Source organism: Austrofundulus limnaeus, unplaced genomic scaffold (genome assembly GCF_001266775.1).
Source record: "Austrofundulus limnaeus strain Quisiro unplaced genomic scaffold, Austrofundulus_limnaeus-1.0 Scaffold5, whole genome shotgun sequence".
Classification (NCBI taxonomy): Eukaryota; Metazoa; Chordata; class Actinopteri; order Cyprinodontiformes; family Rivulidae; genus Austrofundulus; species Austrofundulus limnaeus.
In genome coordinates, this window is record NW_013952407.1 from 4,214,176 (window position 1) to 4,230,073 (window position 15,898).

The 15,898-nt window shown below is 39.1% G+C and overlaps 2 protein-coding genes across 3 annotated transcripts in view; one reads left to right on the forward strand and one right to left on the reverse strand.

The window, feature by feature from the left end:
* Positions 1-7,050, forward strand: part of ccpg1 (cell cycle progression 1) — a 9,113-nt gene extending 2,063 nt beyond the window's left edge. For both annotated transcript variants that reach the window (XM_014027797.1, XM_014027803.1), the window contains exons 4-10: positions 446-522; positions 601-769; positions 2,200-2,523; positions 2,679-2,794; positions 4,055-4,183; positions 4,283-5,553; positions 6,588-7,050. In XM_014027797.1, the coding sequence (XP_013883251.1) occupies positions 446-522; positions 601-769; positions 2,200-2,523; positions 2,679-2,794; positions 4,055-4,183; positions 4,283-5,553; positions 6,588-6,777 (2,276 nt within the window). In that variant the 3' untranslated portion in view covers positions 6,778-7,050. The remainder of the gene's footprint in view (positions 1-445; positions 523-600; positions 770-2,199; positions 2,524-2,678; positions 2,795-4,054; positions 4,184-4,282; positions 5,554-6,587) is intronic.
* A 221-nt stretch (positions 7,051-7,271) lies between these two features.
* On the reverse strand, positions 7,272-13,593 carry pigb (phosphatidylinositol glycan anchor biosynthesis, class B). Its single transcript, XM_014027811.1, has 12 exons — positions 13,312-13,593; positions 13,083-13,206; positions 12,374-12,491; positions 12,177-12,281; positions 11,608-11,738; positions 11,366-11,506; positions 9,802-9,853; positions 9,523-9,734; positions 9,359-9,423; positions 9,061-9,280; positions 7,540-7,717; positions 7,272-7,469 (listed from the first exon to the last, which is right to left on the reverse strand). Exons 1-12 carry the CDS (start codon positions 13,418-13,420, stop codon positions 7,356-7,358), a joined length of 1,569 nt encoding a protein of 522 aa, XP_013883265.1. The 5' UTR covers positions 13,421-13,593; the 3' UTR covers positions 7,272-7,355.
* Between the last annotated feature and the right edge of the window lie 2,305 nt (positions 13,594-15,898).

Here is a 15,898-nt window from a genome sequence, read left to right on the forward strand (position 1 = left end):
TGAGACAATTAATCGCCCAGCAAAACTTGTTATCGTGACAGGCCTAAATCTACATAATCCCTCCAGTGAAAGAAGCTGATTTCTGCTCTTATGTCTGAGATCTTATTCTTTGGGTCATGATCCAAATCTTATAGATGAGGTTTGAAATGATGACAGACYAGTAAATTGAGAGTTTTGTCTTTCGACTCAATTATTGAGTCGTTAGTTTTATGCACATTATATTACTGTTGTTGTCTGGTTTTATATATTTTGTGTTTTTCTCTATGAGCACGGTGTGACCATGACACCGCAGCTGAGTGAGTTCAGCACAAAACAAATATTTATCTTCCTCTTTTTAGTTGTAGTTGGCTGTTATTGAAAATAATTGCATTTCTGTGGCTTTTTAAATTGCAATGTATCGTTTCAAATCACAATTAATGTTTTTATTTATTTTATTCATTTCCAGCTTTGTGTGTTGAAGAAAAAGCTGCTGGATCACTTGATGACACCGTGATAGAACAGACTGAAGGTGACAGCCTGCAGGTGGGAGGATGCAGGAGGTTTCTGTAAAGTCCAGTTGTTACAGCTGACCGTAACGCCTTCTGGAATGCATCGTTTCAGGAACATGTTGGAAAACAGCACGGGTTTTCTTCAAGCGACCACTCTGACATCGTGACACTGGGAGAACTGAAGGAGGGCGAGCACACTGAGGAGGAGGAGGCCGCCCGGGAGGAGCTTTACCTCGGCACGTCCTGCAGCAGCCATTACACCTTCACCGCCACAGAGACGGGTAGGACTGAACGATCCTCAGGTTTCCTCCAGCAAACTGAACTCATTGCTGATAAATTCAACATGAGCGTTTCTCCTCTGCCTGAGCAGGCTTGTTGTTGAGTCACTGGAAACTTCCACAGACTCTGATGAACTTGACTTACCGTCTGAGAGGCAAGCTCAGCCGATCTGGTCCAGGTGGTCTGATTTAAGAGTGTGTTCAATCTAACGTGATGCTAACCGGGGCTGCACAATAAACAAGTTGCACAAGTTTAAACGAGAATCCCAAACCCAAATATTATATTGACACCAACTCCTCCAAAAGCCCACAGCCGGCACATGGGGAGTTCATCACAATTCATRTAGTTTTGCAATATTTAACCCTAAAATTGCAATTGTGTGTTTTTTTACAAATATTGTGCAGCCATGATGCTAACATTGTTTAGCAACATACCAAACAAATGCTAACATGTTTCTGACCAGCCTGTGAGATGTGTGCTTTTTATAAAATGTTTGTGTGCACGATTGTGTTATGATTAACAAAAATGTAGTTTTCAGACAAAAAAATAAAACCAAAGAAAACAAGCATCATTACCAAATGGAAAAATAACTTATTTTGAAAACATTATTTATCCCCAAGGGAAATTACAGTTATTAAAGCTGCAACCGTTCAAGTAAAAATAATTAGAAAATAAAAAAGYACTCTAGAGGAAAACAAAATAAACACACTAGTTTACATATAAACAGTGATTTGGTATGAATAGAATGTATGCAGAATGAAATATAAACTGTATTGTTTGGCGTGATCTGGTATAAATATAAGCCGTATGAAATGTACACAGTATGGAACATTCCAGTACAGTAAATTCAATATACTTCACAAACACAAGAAAACTTGATGACTTCTAAACTTAGCACAAAAAAAGTTAGGAAATGTGTCTTTGGTAGATTATTAAGCTTCTTAGYAATAAATCTTATACCGCTGGAAAGCCTGTKAACTTCGCTTTTRAATGGTGCCASATTTGTAAGGAWCATGCATTTGTGGGACGAGCAGTAGAGCTGAGTGTGTRGGTTGTGCTCATGAAAAATTTGCCGAATCTTCTCTGTCAAACAGTTTATTTTGTTGTTGCTATTGACTCTTGTTTTGAGCTTCTGGTACCTCCAGGTGCTGCCAGTCAGGTGTCCACTATAAGATTTATTGCCAAGAAGCATTGTTACAACAAAGAAATAATCTACTAAACACAAATTTCCTTACATCTTGTGCTAAGTATAGCTTAAAAAAGTTACTAAACATGTTTATCTGAGTGTTTTTCTACTGTCTGAGTGATTATTTGCATGTATGTACAATACATGCTTTTTCTGTTAAAACATTATGACCAATAATTTGCCTCACGAGCCTGGAGTGATGCACAAATCCCTGTGTAAAAATAACATTTTGTGCGTTTAATGTAGTTTTTCCAGTGCAGCGGCCCGCAGAGACAAACTCAAGCAGCAGTGAAGACGAGATAGGAAGAAGCTCCACTCCCATCGTCCGAAGACGAAGAATTAGGAGGAACACGGCGAGCGTTGTTACAGATCCGGAGGAGGAGGTGTTGCCAGAGTCGCGCTCGAGCGAAGCRGAGGAGAAAGAAGAAGAGGAGCATCGGGAGGAGCAGACTGAGAGACCAACTGCTGAACCTCCTGATGATGGAGAAGGTCGAGGTGGCGGCATCCTCAACAAATGCATCCTGCTTGCCCTCATCATAGCCATCAGCATGGGCTTCGGTCACTTCTACGGTGGGAAATTCACTCAAAATATATAATTTATCTTACATTATTATGAATGAAGAAAATCTGTTTCTGAAGGTTTGATTGTTTGGTCTTACTAGATCACTTCTGACTCTAGATTCATCATTCGTCCTTCTGTTGTGCATAAATAATCTCTCTTTCAGGTACAGTCCAAGTTCAGGAAAGGCAGAAAACGGAGGAGAAATTCAAAGTGAATGAAGTCGCAGGTGTGAGGGATCTGATTCAGCTGCACCTCAGAGAACAACGTTCAGCAAACCAGGTGTGTGAAAACAAACATGATGGCTCAAGAAACAAAAAGTTCATTTACAGCAGATCAAAGTGTTTTAACCCTGCTGTCTCCTTATTTAATCTGAACGATGTACAGCTTTTGTGGATTTTCGATTCACACATTCATCAAATCAWTTGTAAAACAGTACAAGGAAACACAGACGGCATCAATTTGTTTATGTTACAATGAGCTTTTATTTTGATGGGTCACATGCAGGTGATATGGAAATCAAAAGTTCCCTCACAGTCTAAAATGTAAATCAAAAACAGTCATTGAGAATGTTGGTGAGTTTGAATGATGTAAAGTAAGGTTGTCCAATACATATATATATATTTTTTAAATACTAATTTCCTTCAATTCATCTCCCACTCCATCCTACTAGTGAGGAAGACTCCCAGGTTCTTGAACGTCTCTGCTTGAGTTTAGAGACCATTTAAAACCACCCTGTCACCTCATAGAACCACAGAATGGAACACAGTCCCTGGGATTAGTTTGGAGCGTAATTTGTTTAATCCCTGATTTTCTCCCCACAGAACTGAAAATAATAAATTATCGTTAGGATCAGCATTGAGTTTTAAATTTGTGACCCATCATATCGAAATGAGGATTAAGTCAAATTTGGTCAAAATGACCTAATTACATTTTCAGATTYCTGGCTTTCAAAGCTACATTTTGATACCTGGATCATTCTGATATCATAATCAAATCCATATACAGTATATGACTTAATTTGTCTTGTTGGTTATGATAATCCATAAATATTTGGTCTGAATCCTAATTTTATGTAATTTTGATGAGGAATTTTTCATGTCCTTATAAAGAGGAAACCTCAATTATATTTGAATATTGAGATTTCTCAGCTGAAAAGAAACAAAACTTTGCTAGCTCACTGGGAAAATCTCAAACTTTTATGGCATTTTTCCTCAAAATCAGTTTTTTTGTTGCTACTACTCAAAAGTGCTTCAAAATTTTTTCAGACAGTTCATTCAAATGATACATTGATAAGGCATTTATTCATTGTTTTAACAAAAATGCAATTTTTGCACGTTTTAATCAAAACACTATATTTGCCTACGTCTCCATATCCCACTTTTAGACTTAATCCTTGTTTCGATGTGATGGGTCACATTTTAGGGTCATTTATTTTGAAGTCTTTGCTGCAAAAATTACAACCTGTGTTTAAATTTGAATCCATAATATTTATTATTATTATTATTATTATTGTTATTATTCATGTTTGTTTTTGATCAGTTAACTCAAAGGATCAACTTTGGTCGAGACGATCTGGAGGAGCAAGACGTTATTCTGCTGCTTGCAGAAGTGATTGAGAAGATAAAGAAAGAAAACCAGGAGCTCAGCGCAAAACAAGATCACATTCAGGTAACATGAACTTTTTAAAACGTGTTCACATTTACTAAAGCAGAATGTATTTTCTTTTTCAAACATTGAACATAATCTTTCTGTTTTTTCCTCATTAAGGCCCAAAGAGACCACCTAAAGATGTTGCTGAGACAGACGGCTGAGGAGAGGACCAGCATCATGTCCCAGCAGCAGAGCTTAAAGGATGAAAACCTGCAGCTGAAAGCCTCCCTGGAACAAGAGGAAAAGGCCTTATCCATCTTACAGGAGGAGCTGAGGAACCTGCGCTCAAAGATCGGGGATCTGGAGGCGGTGGGAGCCGGAGCAGACTCGCTGCTGTCTGAAAATCAGAGGCTGAGGGAGCAGCTGGAGAACGAGCAGCAGCTGATCCGAGATGTCCACGTTCAGAGGGACGACATGACGGCTGAAGCGCGGATGCTGAAAAGAAAGCTGGACAAAGAAAGGAAGGAAACGGACGACCTGAGGAGAGAGCTGAATCAGCTGAGAAGTCGTGTCGCCGAAGAAGGCGGMGGCTCAGAGGATCTGCAGGCGCATCTGATGGAGCTGCAGAAGAGGCTGAGCTTCGAGCAGCAGCGCTCCGACCTGTGGGAGAGGCTGTATGTGGAAACCAAACAGGAAAACGMCAAAGGAGACCAAGAGTCCAAAGTGAAAAGAGCAAAAAGCATGACGGGGAAAGTGAAAGAGACGTTTGATGCTGTGAGGAACTCCACCAAAGACTTCGTCCACCACCACAAGGAGCAGATTAAGAAAGCCAAAGATGCGGTGAAAGAGAACCTCAGGAAGTTTTCAGACTCTGTCAAATCAACCTTCCGACACTTCAAAGATTCGGCCTCGACCTTCATCCACAAAGCTCAGAGTTTTTACAGCAAGGGCCGCGACGAGAAGAACAGCGAGGAGTCGTGGCGCCACGGAGCCCACAGGCCTCAGCACCGACAAAAATCTGACTTCTTCCAGAGCGACTGCAATACGCGCAAATCAGGCGGGAAGGTTCACCAGGATCACCACAGAGCCAGCGTGAAGGGATGCACCGGGGTTTTCGACTGCGCCTTCCAGGAGTTCATGAGCCTCTTCAACACGGCCACGGAGCCCATCAGAGCAGACGAGTTCCACCGGCTGCTGCAGAGCTACCTGCAGCAGGAGGTGGAGGACTTCTCCCACTGGAAGGAGCTGGAGGCGTTCGTCGACAACTTCTTCCACAACGGAGTGTTCATCCACGACCGCATGCTGTTCACAGACTTCCTGAGCGGAGTGGAGGACTATCTGTCCAGCATGCACGAATACCAAGGCCTCGACAACGTGTTCACAGACCTGGACGACTACGTCTACAGACACCTGTTTGGAAAAACCTACACCAAACGCCACGGCCCGAGGTGAGTTCCTGCAGCTTTATGAACAGAGTGTCTCAAACCTGGACCTCAGCTCCAAACAGAGATCCTTTTATCCAACAGAAATGTAACTTCTGAGGAATTGCAGGCTTTATCTTTCACCAGTGCAGTGGGTCTCAGTTATTTTCCATCATGCCCCCCAGGGAACATTTCATTTTCACACACCCTGAATGAAAATACTATTGAAAACGTGATATTTAATTATTTATCTGTACAAACCACCAGTAATCCCCTGATAATGCTAGGGAAACACTCCATTATATAAAAGAACTCATTGGCATCCCGCAGGGGGTGGGGACCCACTATTTGAAAAGCTCTGCTTTAATGTGAGAAATATACACTGGAAGATAAACTAAAGAGGTAAACTTAGATTCCTCAAACCTAAATTAAACCTGAGATGACTTCTGTTGTGGCTATTTTTTAAACAAACTGAACTTTTTAGATTTGGTATTTGAAAAATCAGAGTCAACCATTAAAAGACAGAAATGTTGCAGATTGTGGAAGTCCAAACGTTTCACTCCTTTGGTTGTGAAAGATTAGATGTTATAACAAAACTCTTTATATTGTTTACAAGTAGAAGAAATGTGGTCTGGCTGGTGTGTTCGGTCTTTTAGTGTGAATAAATTTTGCTCAAATTAAATATTAGAGGTGTAACGATACATCGATCTATATCGATATGTCGATTGTAATGGTTCATGATTCAGTTAAATCGAGGCAAAATGAAAATATCTATATCGTCATCATATGCCCATCTAACACAGTTATTGTGTTAGATGGGCATATGATATCACATTATATCGATTGCAGACGTGTGGATTGAATTGAATCGAAATCATATCGTGACAGACTTTGTGATATCAAGAAATATCCAAACGTATCGATGTAACATCGTATCGTGATAAAGCTGGTGGTTTACACCCCTATCAAATATAGAGATTTATTATGACTTCCTGTTTTTATGTTGGTGATTCATTAGGTAAGAGTGTACTTGGGGTCACTGCTTTGTGTTTCCATCACAGCGGTCCGTCCCAAAGACCCGACACCGAGTCAACCGAGTCGTCGAGAGCGAAGCATCAGAGGAAGCAGCAGCGAGGCAGGTCTCGACCTCACGGCGAACGCAAGTGGAGCCGGTCAGGAAGAAACGCAGAAAGACACATGGCTGACGTCAAGATAGAGCTGGGCCCAATGCCCTTTGACCCCAAATACTAAAAAAATTTGAGTTGAATCTTTTAATTTTTAGTTGCCAATTTTTGTATGTTTTTCTGTAAGTTTGCACAGTCGGTTCGATGCTGCTGAATGTCCTTGTGCTGTTCTGTTTGAACTGATTTTAGACATCCTGTGAAGGTTCTTTATGAAAATAAGAGTTTGAATTTTTTGAGAAGCTCCTGCTTGAAACATACCCACCTTTGCTTTAGTCACTTTTTTTTAGTCGGAAAAACAAATCTCAGACATCAAAATGAAAAATTTAAACTGAAACTTGAAGTTCTGTGTCTCGTTAAGCAGAACACCAGACACCACAGTAATTATCTGGGTCTGTGTTTTTATATGAATGGTTTGTGTTTTAATCAGTTCAGATGCTGTTTTCTRACATTCCACCTTTTAACTGGACGAGATTTCACTTTAACGTCCTGGAAGGAAAAGACTGGAAAAACAAAATTATTGCTAATTTAAAAGGATGCCGTTGATTTCAAAATGGCAACATCTGAGTTTAAAACATTTATTTGAGCTGCAAATCAATTCAGTTACATTAAGAGAGGAATGTTTACTGTTGTTGTTGTTGTTGTTTGTCAGTGCCTTTCATAAATAAAGATGCTTCCTCCAACTCTTCCCTCTGGAACGTGAGTATGAAACATCTCTGCTGTCCGTTTAAAATTATTTCCCTGCAGAAACGTGGAGATTCCCTGCAGCCGAAACACAAAGTTTGTTTAAAAGTTAAATTCTTTTTACATGCATGCATTTCAGCGGCTGTACCTTTTCCAAAACATCGAACAGAACCAGATGTGTCGGGAGGGAGGATTTGTACGGGAATGAGGTCCTGAGCCAGAGAAGAGGGTCGTCGTAGAATCTGTCAGCTTCATCGGAGTAACCTTCATCCCCCAGATCTGGAGGACACTCCAGAAACCTCATCTTCAGAGGGCAGTGGACGTGGCTGCACACGTTACAGTAAATCAAATATCAGACTTTATTCTAAAATAAATTGGTAAAAGATTTCTCCTCTCAGGCTTTAATGATCTGAGTCCAACATTACCAAGTTAAAATAAATACTAAATACAACATGTAACACCAAATATTTTATAATACATTGAGTTAATTTTTATGTTTTGTAACTATAAAGGATAAACTTTCAGTTAAGCAGAATATATATAAAAAGAAACAGTTTGAACAACTAAATAACTGAAATGGATTGAGTACTGAAAAAGATGAAAATGTTTAAGCTTAAAAGAGGCAGAATTCTAGCAAAAAGTAGCAATAGGTTAAGTAAACGGTTAGCTAGATGTTAAAAGAATAAAAATACTAGCTTAAAGCTAAAAGTAGAATGGTCACGAACTAGCAAAAGTCTAGAGCAGGGGTCTGCAACCTTTACAATCAAGAGCCATTTGTGCTCCTTGGCTCACTGATAAAATGTGTTTTTTCTTTTTGTATTAGTAGTATTGATCACATATTTGCATACAAATTGATTGCTTTTGTAGGTACAAAAAAACCACAAAAAATTATTCTATAATGTCCTGATGCATCTCAGTAATCCAGGTAAAAAATCAAAGGAAAAAAAATTGTATAGGTCCTCTGGACGGGTTCTTCTTTAATGAAACGTTTCGTCTCTCTTCCAAGAGACTTCTTCAGTCTGAGAGTTTCAGGCAAAATTCAGGCTTTTATGTCCTGCCTCCAGGTGACTGATACTCACATCACATGACCATCGTTCACAGGTGACTCCCACTCACATCACCTGGCTATGACTCACAGGTGACTGATACTCACATCACATGGCCATCGTTCACAGGTGACTCATACTCACATCACATGGCCATCGTTCACCCTAATTAATCCCTTTTGTTAACAGGGGGTGGAGTGATACTGCCAATGGCAGCGCTGTAGCAGGGGGACAGCTGAAAACGGAGGCCCCCACCTCTGTTTAATGACGGACGGTCTTTCTTTACAAAAATGGCTTCTTTTACTCCTCTCTCAAACCAACGTTCCTCTCTATCAAGAATGAGAACATCCTCATCTCTGAAAGAGTGACCACTGGCCTGTAAATGAGTGAAAACTGCAGAGTTCTGGCCACTAGAATTAGCTCGTCTGTGTTGGGACATTCTTTTGAACATTCTTATTCTATAATGTTTGGTCAAGTTTTCAAAGAGCCAATATGGAGAGACCAAAGAGCCACAGGTTGCAGACCCCTGGTCTAGATGAAAGCAAAGTGTTGAAGCAGCAATAAAAACCCTCTGGAGCTCTTTAACGCTCCTCGTCGTCGAGCTGTGGGAGGAGCCATCGTACCTGTAGAAAGGTGTTGAGTGGCAGGGCATGAGGAAGAGGACGTCTGGCTGCGGGACAGAGGAATTCCTGCCGACGTCACAAAGAGCCTGAACGTGACCCATCACATCCAGAACGCCCCGCTGGTGGACCAGGCCAGTGTACAGAGCCAGAACCAGGTTGGACGCCACCAGGCCGGCGGCGGCGGCTCGGCGCCACGCTTTCAAGTGAGCCAGCGACGTCCCTGTGACGAGACGAGACAAACATCTGACATGTAAGCATCTTTGAGGGACGTGTGGCGAGTCTGTGGGAGAAAACTCACCGCAGAAGAACATGCAGAAAGGCAGTACGGGATAGATGAACCTGAACTCCTTGTGAGGAAGAAAACTATAGAAAAGTTATAAAAATTATTAATTTATTGCAAGCAAGAGATTTCAACCTTTTACATTTATAATTATAGATAATAATGACTTTAAACCATCTGACCTGTACACCACAACGGTCCACACAACAGCACCTAGCAGGATTTTGTATTTTCTGAAGGCGAGGGTGCACCCATGAAGGAAGAGGGGTAGATGGGGGCCGATCACGACGGGGAACCCCTGAGTGAAGTACCAGTGCCAGGGGTGGGAGCCGTAGAACTCTGCCACCCCGTGGAGGACATTGAACCTCAGGAAGTTGAACTGAACCAGCGTCCACTGGAGTGGAGAGATCAGGTCGTTAAATCGACTTTAAACACAGTTCTGTAAATCTGTCCTGTTTTACCTTTTCATAGAACAGACAGTCGACCAGAGCTGAGGTCACAACCGCCAACGCCCTGGTGACGAAAACACACAAACGTGATGAAGAATGGAAAGAAAACTAGAGAAACTGAGCGCCGAAGGACTGCGCTCAAATCTGCAGAAGAAGCTAAAACTGATTTAATGACTCATGATTGAAAAAAAAAAGAAAATTGAGCACAAGCTACAAGCTAAAAGTAGCAAAGCAAAACCTAAAATCTGCAAAACGGAAGCTAAAATTTGCTCAGCTGTAGCCAAAAGCTGAAGCTAATTTAAACAAGGACTTTCAAAAATCTCTCCATGTATTTCTGTGGGATATATAAATATTTTAAAAAGCATAAAGTTACAAAGAACAAAAATTTGGCGCACATCAGTCCTAATGAAGCTGAATGTTTTGATATTTGGATGGTTAAAATAGCACAAAGTACATAATAATAATAATTATTATATTATTAATAATAATAGATTTAATTTGTGACGCACTTGCAACTCTGCGACTGCAGAAGGACATTTATAAAAGATGGTCTTCAGTTATTTTCTACCTGGAATAGAAGACTTGAGTCTTTGAGATATTTTTTGTCTTGTTAAATTCAATATCTTGAATACTTGTTTGTAATAGCTATTTCTGTAAAAAGGGGGCAATGCGTATGTACTGTATATATGTATGGACCATGTCAAGGAGTTGTTCTAATAAAAGTTWAAAAAAATAATTTGTGGCGCACTTTTCATTAGCAAAAATCTCAAAGTGCTACAAAACAGCAAAACTAAACCATAAAATTAGTAAAATCAAAAAACCGAACAATAAAATTACACTGATAAAACCAACAGTCAGAGCTGAGAAAAGGCTCAATTTTAAAGTGCCTGTGACGTGAAATTTTTTAAATAAATATAAAGGCATTATTGGAAAGATAATGTTAACATATTGCAAAAAATAATTTCCCGCTGCTGAGATGAACAGTTGTTGAGATATTTACATGTGAAGTAACAGGAAGTGATGTCAAAGGGGAATGTCTGCATGGAACAAAGCGTTGATAAAATWGCTAACGACACAGACTGCAGAGAATAATCTGATGTTTCTTATGATTATTTTGAGTCWCTATCAGAGATGATGTTCAAATAGCATTGTTACAATAAAAAAAGATCAGAGAGTTTTCTTTCTTAAAAAGTTCCCCTTTGATGTCACTTCCTGTTGCATTTTGGCTGAGCCAAGTTCAAAAGAAAATATGCCACTTATGTGACAAAATGGGTAAAATCACATGTTTAATGCAAGGTTTCTTATATAAAAATGTGTTTTCTTTGACTTTTTGTATTTTGATTGATAGGCATGTCACAGGCACTTTAAGCCCCGTTAAAAACACCTCTATGCCTTCAAACGGAGCCAGAACAGGCTAGTTTTAAATGTCTTTTGGCATTTTTTTTTTATTTTTAAGTCAACCAGTTATTGTGAAACCCTCACATAGTCAGGGAGGGAGTTCCAAAGGTGGGGCACAGCCACACAGAGTGTTGACTCAGTAAATACACAATAAAAAGTGTAAATAAAGACTACAAACCCTATGGGAATGTAGTCATGAGTGATGAGCSTCAGCTTGTGTTCCTCCTGACAGAAATGGTAAATCAGCAGAGGAAACCAGACGATCAGGGCTGTGGGTCGAATGATCACAGCCAAGGCAACCAGGGACAAATACTTCTTACTGCAGGAAAAAACAAAAAAAAAGGTCYGAGTAAATCACAAATCTGACTGATTAACATTGATAATAATGAGAAAGGGTGAGGATGTAAACAAGCAGAACACCTGCTGTACGTTCTGGACCCGGGGAGAGGAAAGTAAAAAAGAGCCAGACAGGTGAGGATGGTCTCTGTGCTGTTAGTCAGCGTCCTGGTGCAGCAGAACCACGAGAACCAGGAGCACAGGTGACAGAAGAACTACGGGTCAGAACAAGGTGAACAACAGGTGGATTCAGTGCTTGAATACATGCAGAGCTTTTGCCCTGACAATGAGATAATTAAAGATGTAAAACAATATTTTTTCACAGACAAACAGCATCTTAAACAACATATTTATCAAGATCATTAATAAAAAAAACATAAAAGCTAGAACTAAGCATGGCTAAATTCAGCAGCATTTTTCCACACAGGTTTTAATTATTTATTACTGCCAAGGGTTTTTGTTACTATTCTTATCTTATGTGGTTTTATTGTATTACTTTATTTGATGTGCTTAAGTCTGTGCTGCAGTGCCCTTTAAAAACCCAAGGGAGACAAATAAAGAACTGACTACACAGTCCACCTAAAAATCTTATAAATGCATTCAMTTAAGCTAAAAACACAAATTGCCCGTCAGACTTGAACAGAATTTTCTACCATCCATTTCGCAGAGTCGTAACTTTCGAGCGTTCTGATGAGGAAGAAGAATTTCACATCAGCGAACGCAGCCAGGAGCGCTTGAACGACTCGTGGGAGCCAAATCTGYGGAGAGAAATAAAACCAGTCAACAAATGCTCACTGTAAAAGCTCAATTAATAACAATTTTAAAAAAACTCAAAGACAAAAGGACTTGCCAGGAGATGGACTGAGTCGTAGTTTAAGAGATGCAGTATCTTGTACAGGAAGGCAAAGAAAAGGGGATACATGAATCCTCTTATTCCTGCTTTCCACTCCCAGGTCAGATACCCATATGTTTCACTGATAAGGTTGAATGAATTGCAAATAAATGATGCTGCTTTTAGTCACAAAAGTGGAAATCTTTATCTGAACATGGTGGTATTTATAACATGATAAAGAGACATGGTGTAACACAGATTTTTGTTATATAAATAAAAGTTTCTGATGGAAAAGTCCTTGAAGTAATGAAAATAAAAGTATTTTAGTAATATCCAGAGTAAATAACCTCTCACTGATCACTTTTAAATGTATTCTGGAGCCTGATTTAGAGCTGGTATATATTATTGTTTTAAGAATCAATGTGATGGTCTAGTTCTGATTATTACTGATAGAATAATCAATAATTTGCATGTTATTTGTTTTAAATATAACAAATGGTTCCAGGTTTTTAGATCATCAGCTGTTTGAACCAAAACAGAGGACAAATACACAAAAGAGAGAAAAATAATGCAAAGATAAATATGACAAGACACCAACAAAACACACTTAAAACCTAACTTTAACATTAAATTAAACTGAAACCATACTGCTAATAGTTTTGGTGCAAACATTTAATTGTTTTAACACCCAGCTCAAAGAGTGGTCTGTTTAGTTTTTGGAGGATATTTGAAAACCATGCGGTGGGACACCTCCAGGGACTGCCAGTACTCATCAGGGACGAAGCTGGTCCGAACCAGGACACAGTTGATCAGCCTGAACACAACACAGAACAAAACGAGCCCCAGCACACCTGTGCAGGTAATAAAAATCACGGCGTGAGAGAAACACCTGCACATTTACGCAGCTAAAGAGATAATAACAGTTTTATTAACATATATCTCTGTTATAGGCGCACCGTTGAAAGGGTTTTTATCCTCCTTTGAATACAGTTGAGATTTCCTTTTCCTCAGTTTCACAACTTCTTCTTCGTTCCCAAACTTCAACCGAGCTCGGAGGTTCTCCATCTGCTGCTGCGGACATAACTCACCTGTTAGGACGTCAATCAGGTGAGATATGTCTCAATAAAGAGACTAAAAAAACAACATTTAACTATCATGCACAGGTGCTTTCACTGCAGTTTCATCTGTTTATATGGCTTTTAAAACCAAACTTCCTTGTTTAAAATCAGAGAAATCCATCGCTTCCGCAATTTAGGATAACTTCCGGTGAATTGTTTTCGATTCAATTTCAAAGTAAAAGCTTTTAATCCTGTCATCCTTTAGGTTGGTAATCAGCGATGCATTTTAGCGCCATCCTCTGGAACTCGGTAGAATAATTTTTTTGGTAAATCATTGAGTATATTCTATTTCACAATCAAACTTTCTGCATATTTTTGCTCAAAACAAAAATTATATATACAGTTTATTTTTCTGTAAAATCAAAAATATTTTTAATGAGCATTAAGTAAAGAAAAGCAATAAGATAACCGTGTTTTAAGACATTGGTGTGGAGACCTCACTCTTTAGCCAGAGTCACAATAAAACATCTTAGCCAAGTCTTGTAAAACATGCATTTTATGCTTCGAGTTTTGTTTGTATTCCAGTGCAACACCACCACTGAAATTCGTGTGAATGATTTTTAGTTTCTTTTAAAGTTTTTGTTAGTTTTATTCCTCTAAAATCCTGCTCTCTCCACTGGGGGCGCTGTGGAGCTGTTTGCTTCAGCTCCGAGCAGAAGAAGAAGAAACTCCTTCGGCACAGAGGTGTCCTGTGGACGTTTTTCTTCCGTCTTTGTTTTTTTAATTGTTTGTCCTCTTGTGCGAGTTGATAACAGACACGTCGTATAAATCGCTCCATTGGTGAGTTATGACTGTTGTAAACAAATGTGTAAAGTCACCACGGTGTCTTTCTGTGGCCACACAGTCTGAACGGAGTCATTTGCCACCTAGTCTTGTGTTTTTTTATCCGGTTTGACCTTTTCAAAATAAGACAACTTTTTGGGGATTCTGTTTATTTAGAAATGTTGATAACCCTATGAGATTAATAACCCCCTTTTTTTGTGGGTGTTTGTCACATTTTTCATTTAAAGTATAAATGGACTTTAGACCAAATACACACTGATGCTTAGTTCAGTCAGCCAAGAAGTAAAACTGCATGTCTTGTTATTGAAATACATCAGTCATCCAGAAAATAATAATAATAATAATAATATTAATAATAATAATAATAATAATAATAATAATAATAATAATAATAATGCCACTAAGACCTATCTCACTACCTTATCTTGGTAATGTTACACGAAGATATAAATTAATGGCTGCACATTTTAAAGCTTAACACTTACTTTTTGTGCTTTTCAGCACCATTTGGAGTCTGCAGATCAGGATTCCTCATCAACAGAAGTCATGTTCCGACGAAGACTGCCATTCCCACAGGTGGTCCTTGTCACAATGCTCGGTGTTGGTGGTGGTGTTTACATCTACAAACCTTGTTTTAATCAAGTGGCAAAGAATTCAGAGCAACAAAGCCAAGATGTACCAAAGGAACAAAAAGGAACGGACTGAACCGGTTCACCTCTTCACTGACAGAAGACAAACGACTGAAGGCCAAACGATTGACAAGATGGCCACAGATACATCTGGGCTTCTGCGGTTTGCTCTGCCTGATTGGTTTTCAATATCTGATTATTGGACATCCTGAATGACCTCCTTTTAAAATGGTGTATTATAGATTACGAGAGATTGCTATTACCAAATCTCTCTTTTGTCCAAATCCTTGGATTACATTTGTGCTTAATGTCTGTGATGGATAATTTTATTTTACATGAATAGTCAAATTAAAACATGAATTCAAGTGCTTCTCTAAATGTTTATTATAAACTGCCATGACAAATATGTTTTCCACAGGGATAATCTGAAAATTTATATGACAGGCAAACCCCTCATGTTTAATTGTATAAAAAAAATTTGTCTTGCAGCTTGTTTTGAAATTATTCTGGGATGAGCTTTCAGTACCAGAAAATTGTTTATTGGTTAAACGTTTCCAAAGATGAATCAATAATGTAAATTGTAATCAAACAACAAAATAAAAAATGTTGAAACTTAATTAAGACAACTTAAAAAAAAATAATGATTAAAAAGTCAGGCTGGGTGAAAAAAAGTAGAAATAAATGAGGGGTGGCTTGAGAGTTGTGCACTTTTCCACTCTTTTTAGTTTGATTTTATTTGTAAGGCTATGTAATAATATATTTAAGGTGGATTCAACTCTGATTTGAATTAAACTTCAAATAAGGATTGAAGCACATACTCAGAAGTTGCGTGTTTTCAACGGACGGGCTGCTGGTTGACATGGTTCGCTCCTTTTTAATCCGCCGGACTCTGACYCAGCTTGGAAGATAATGGGTCTGATACGTCGCTCTACACAGACTGTAGACCCCGCCTACCTACGTCTAGCTACGTTGTTAGTCGTATATCAAATGGAGCGCAGCCACATATCTAGCTA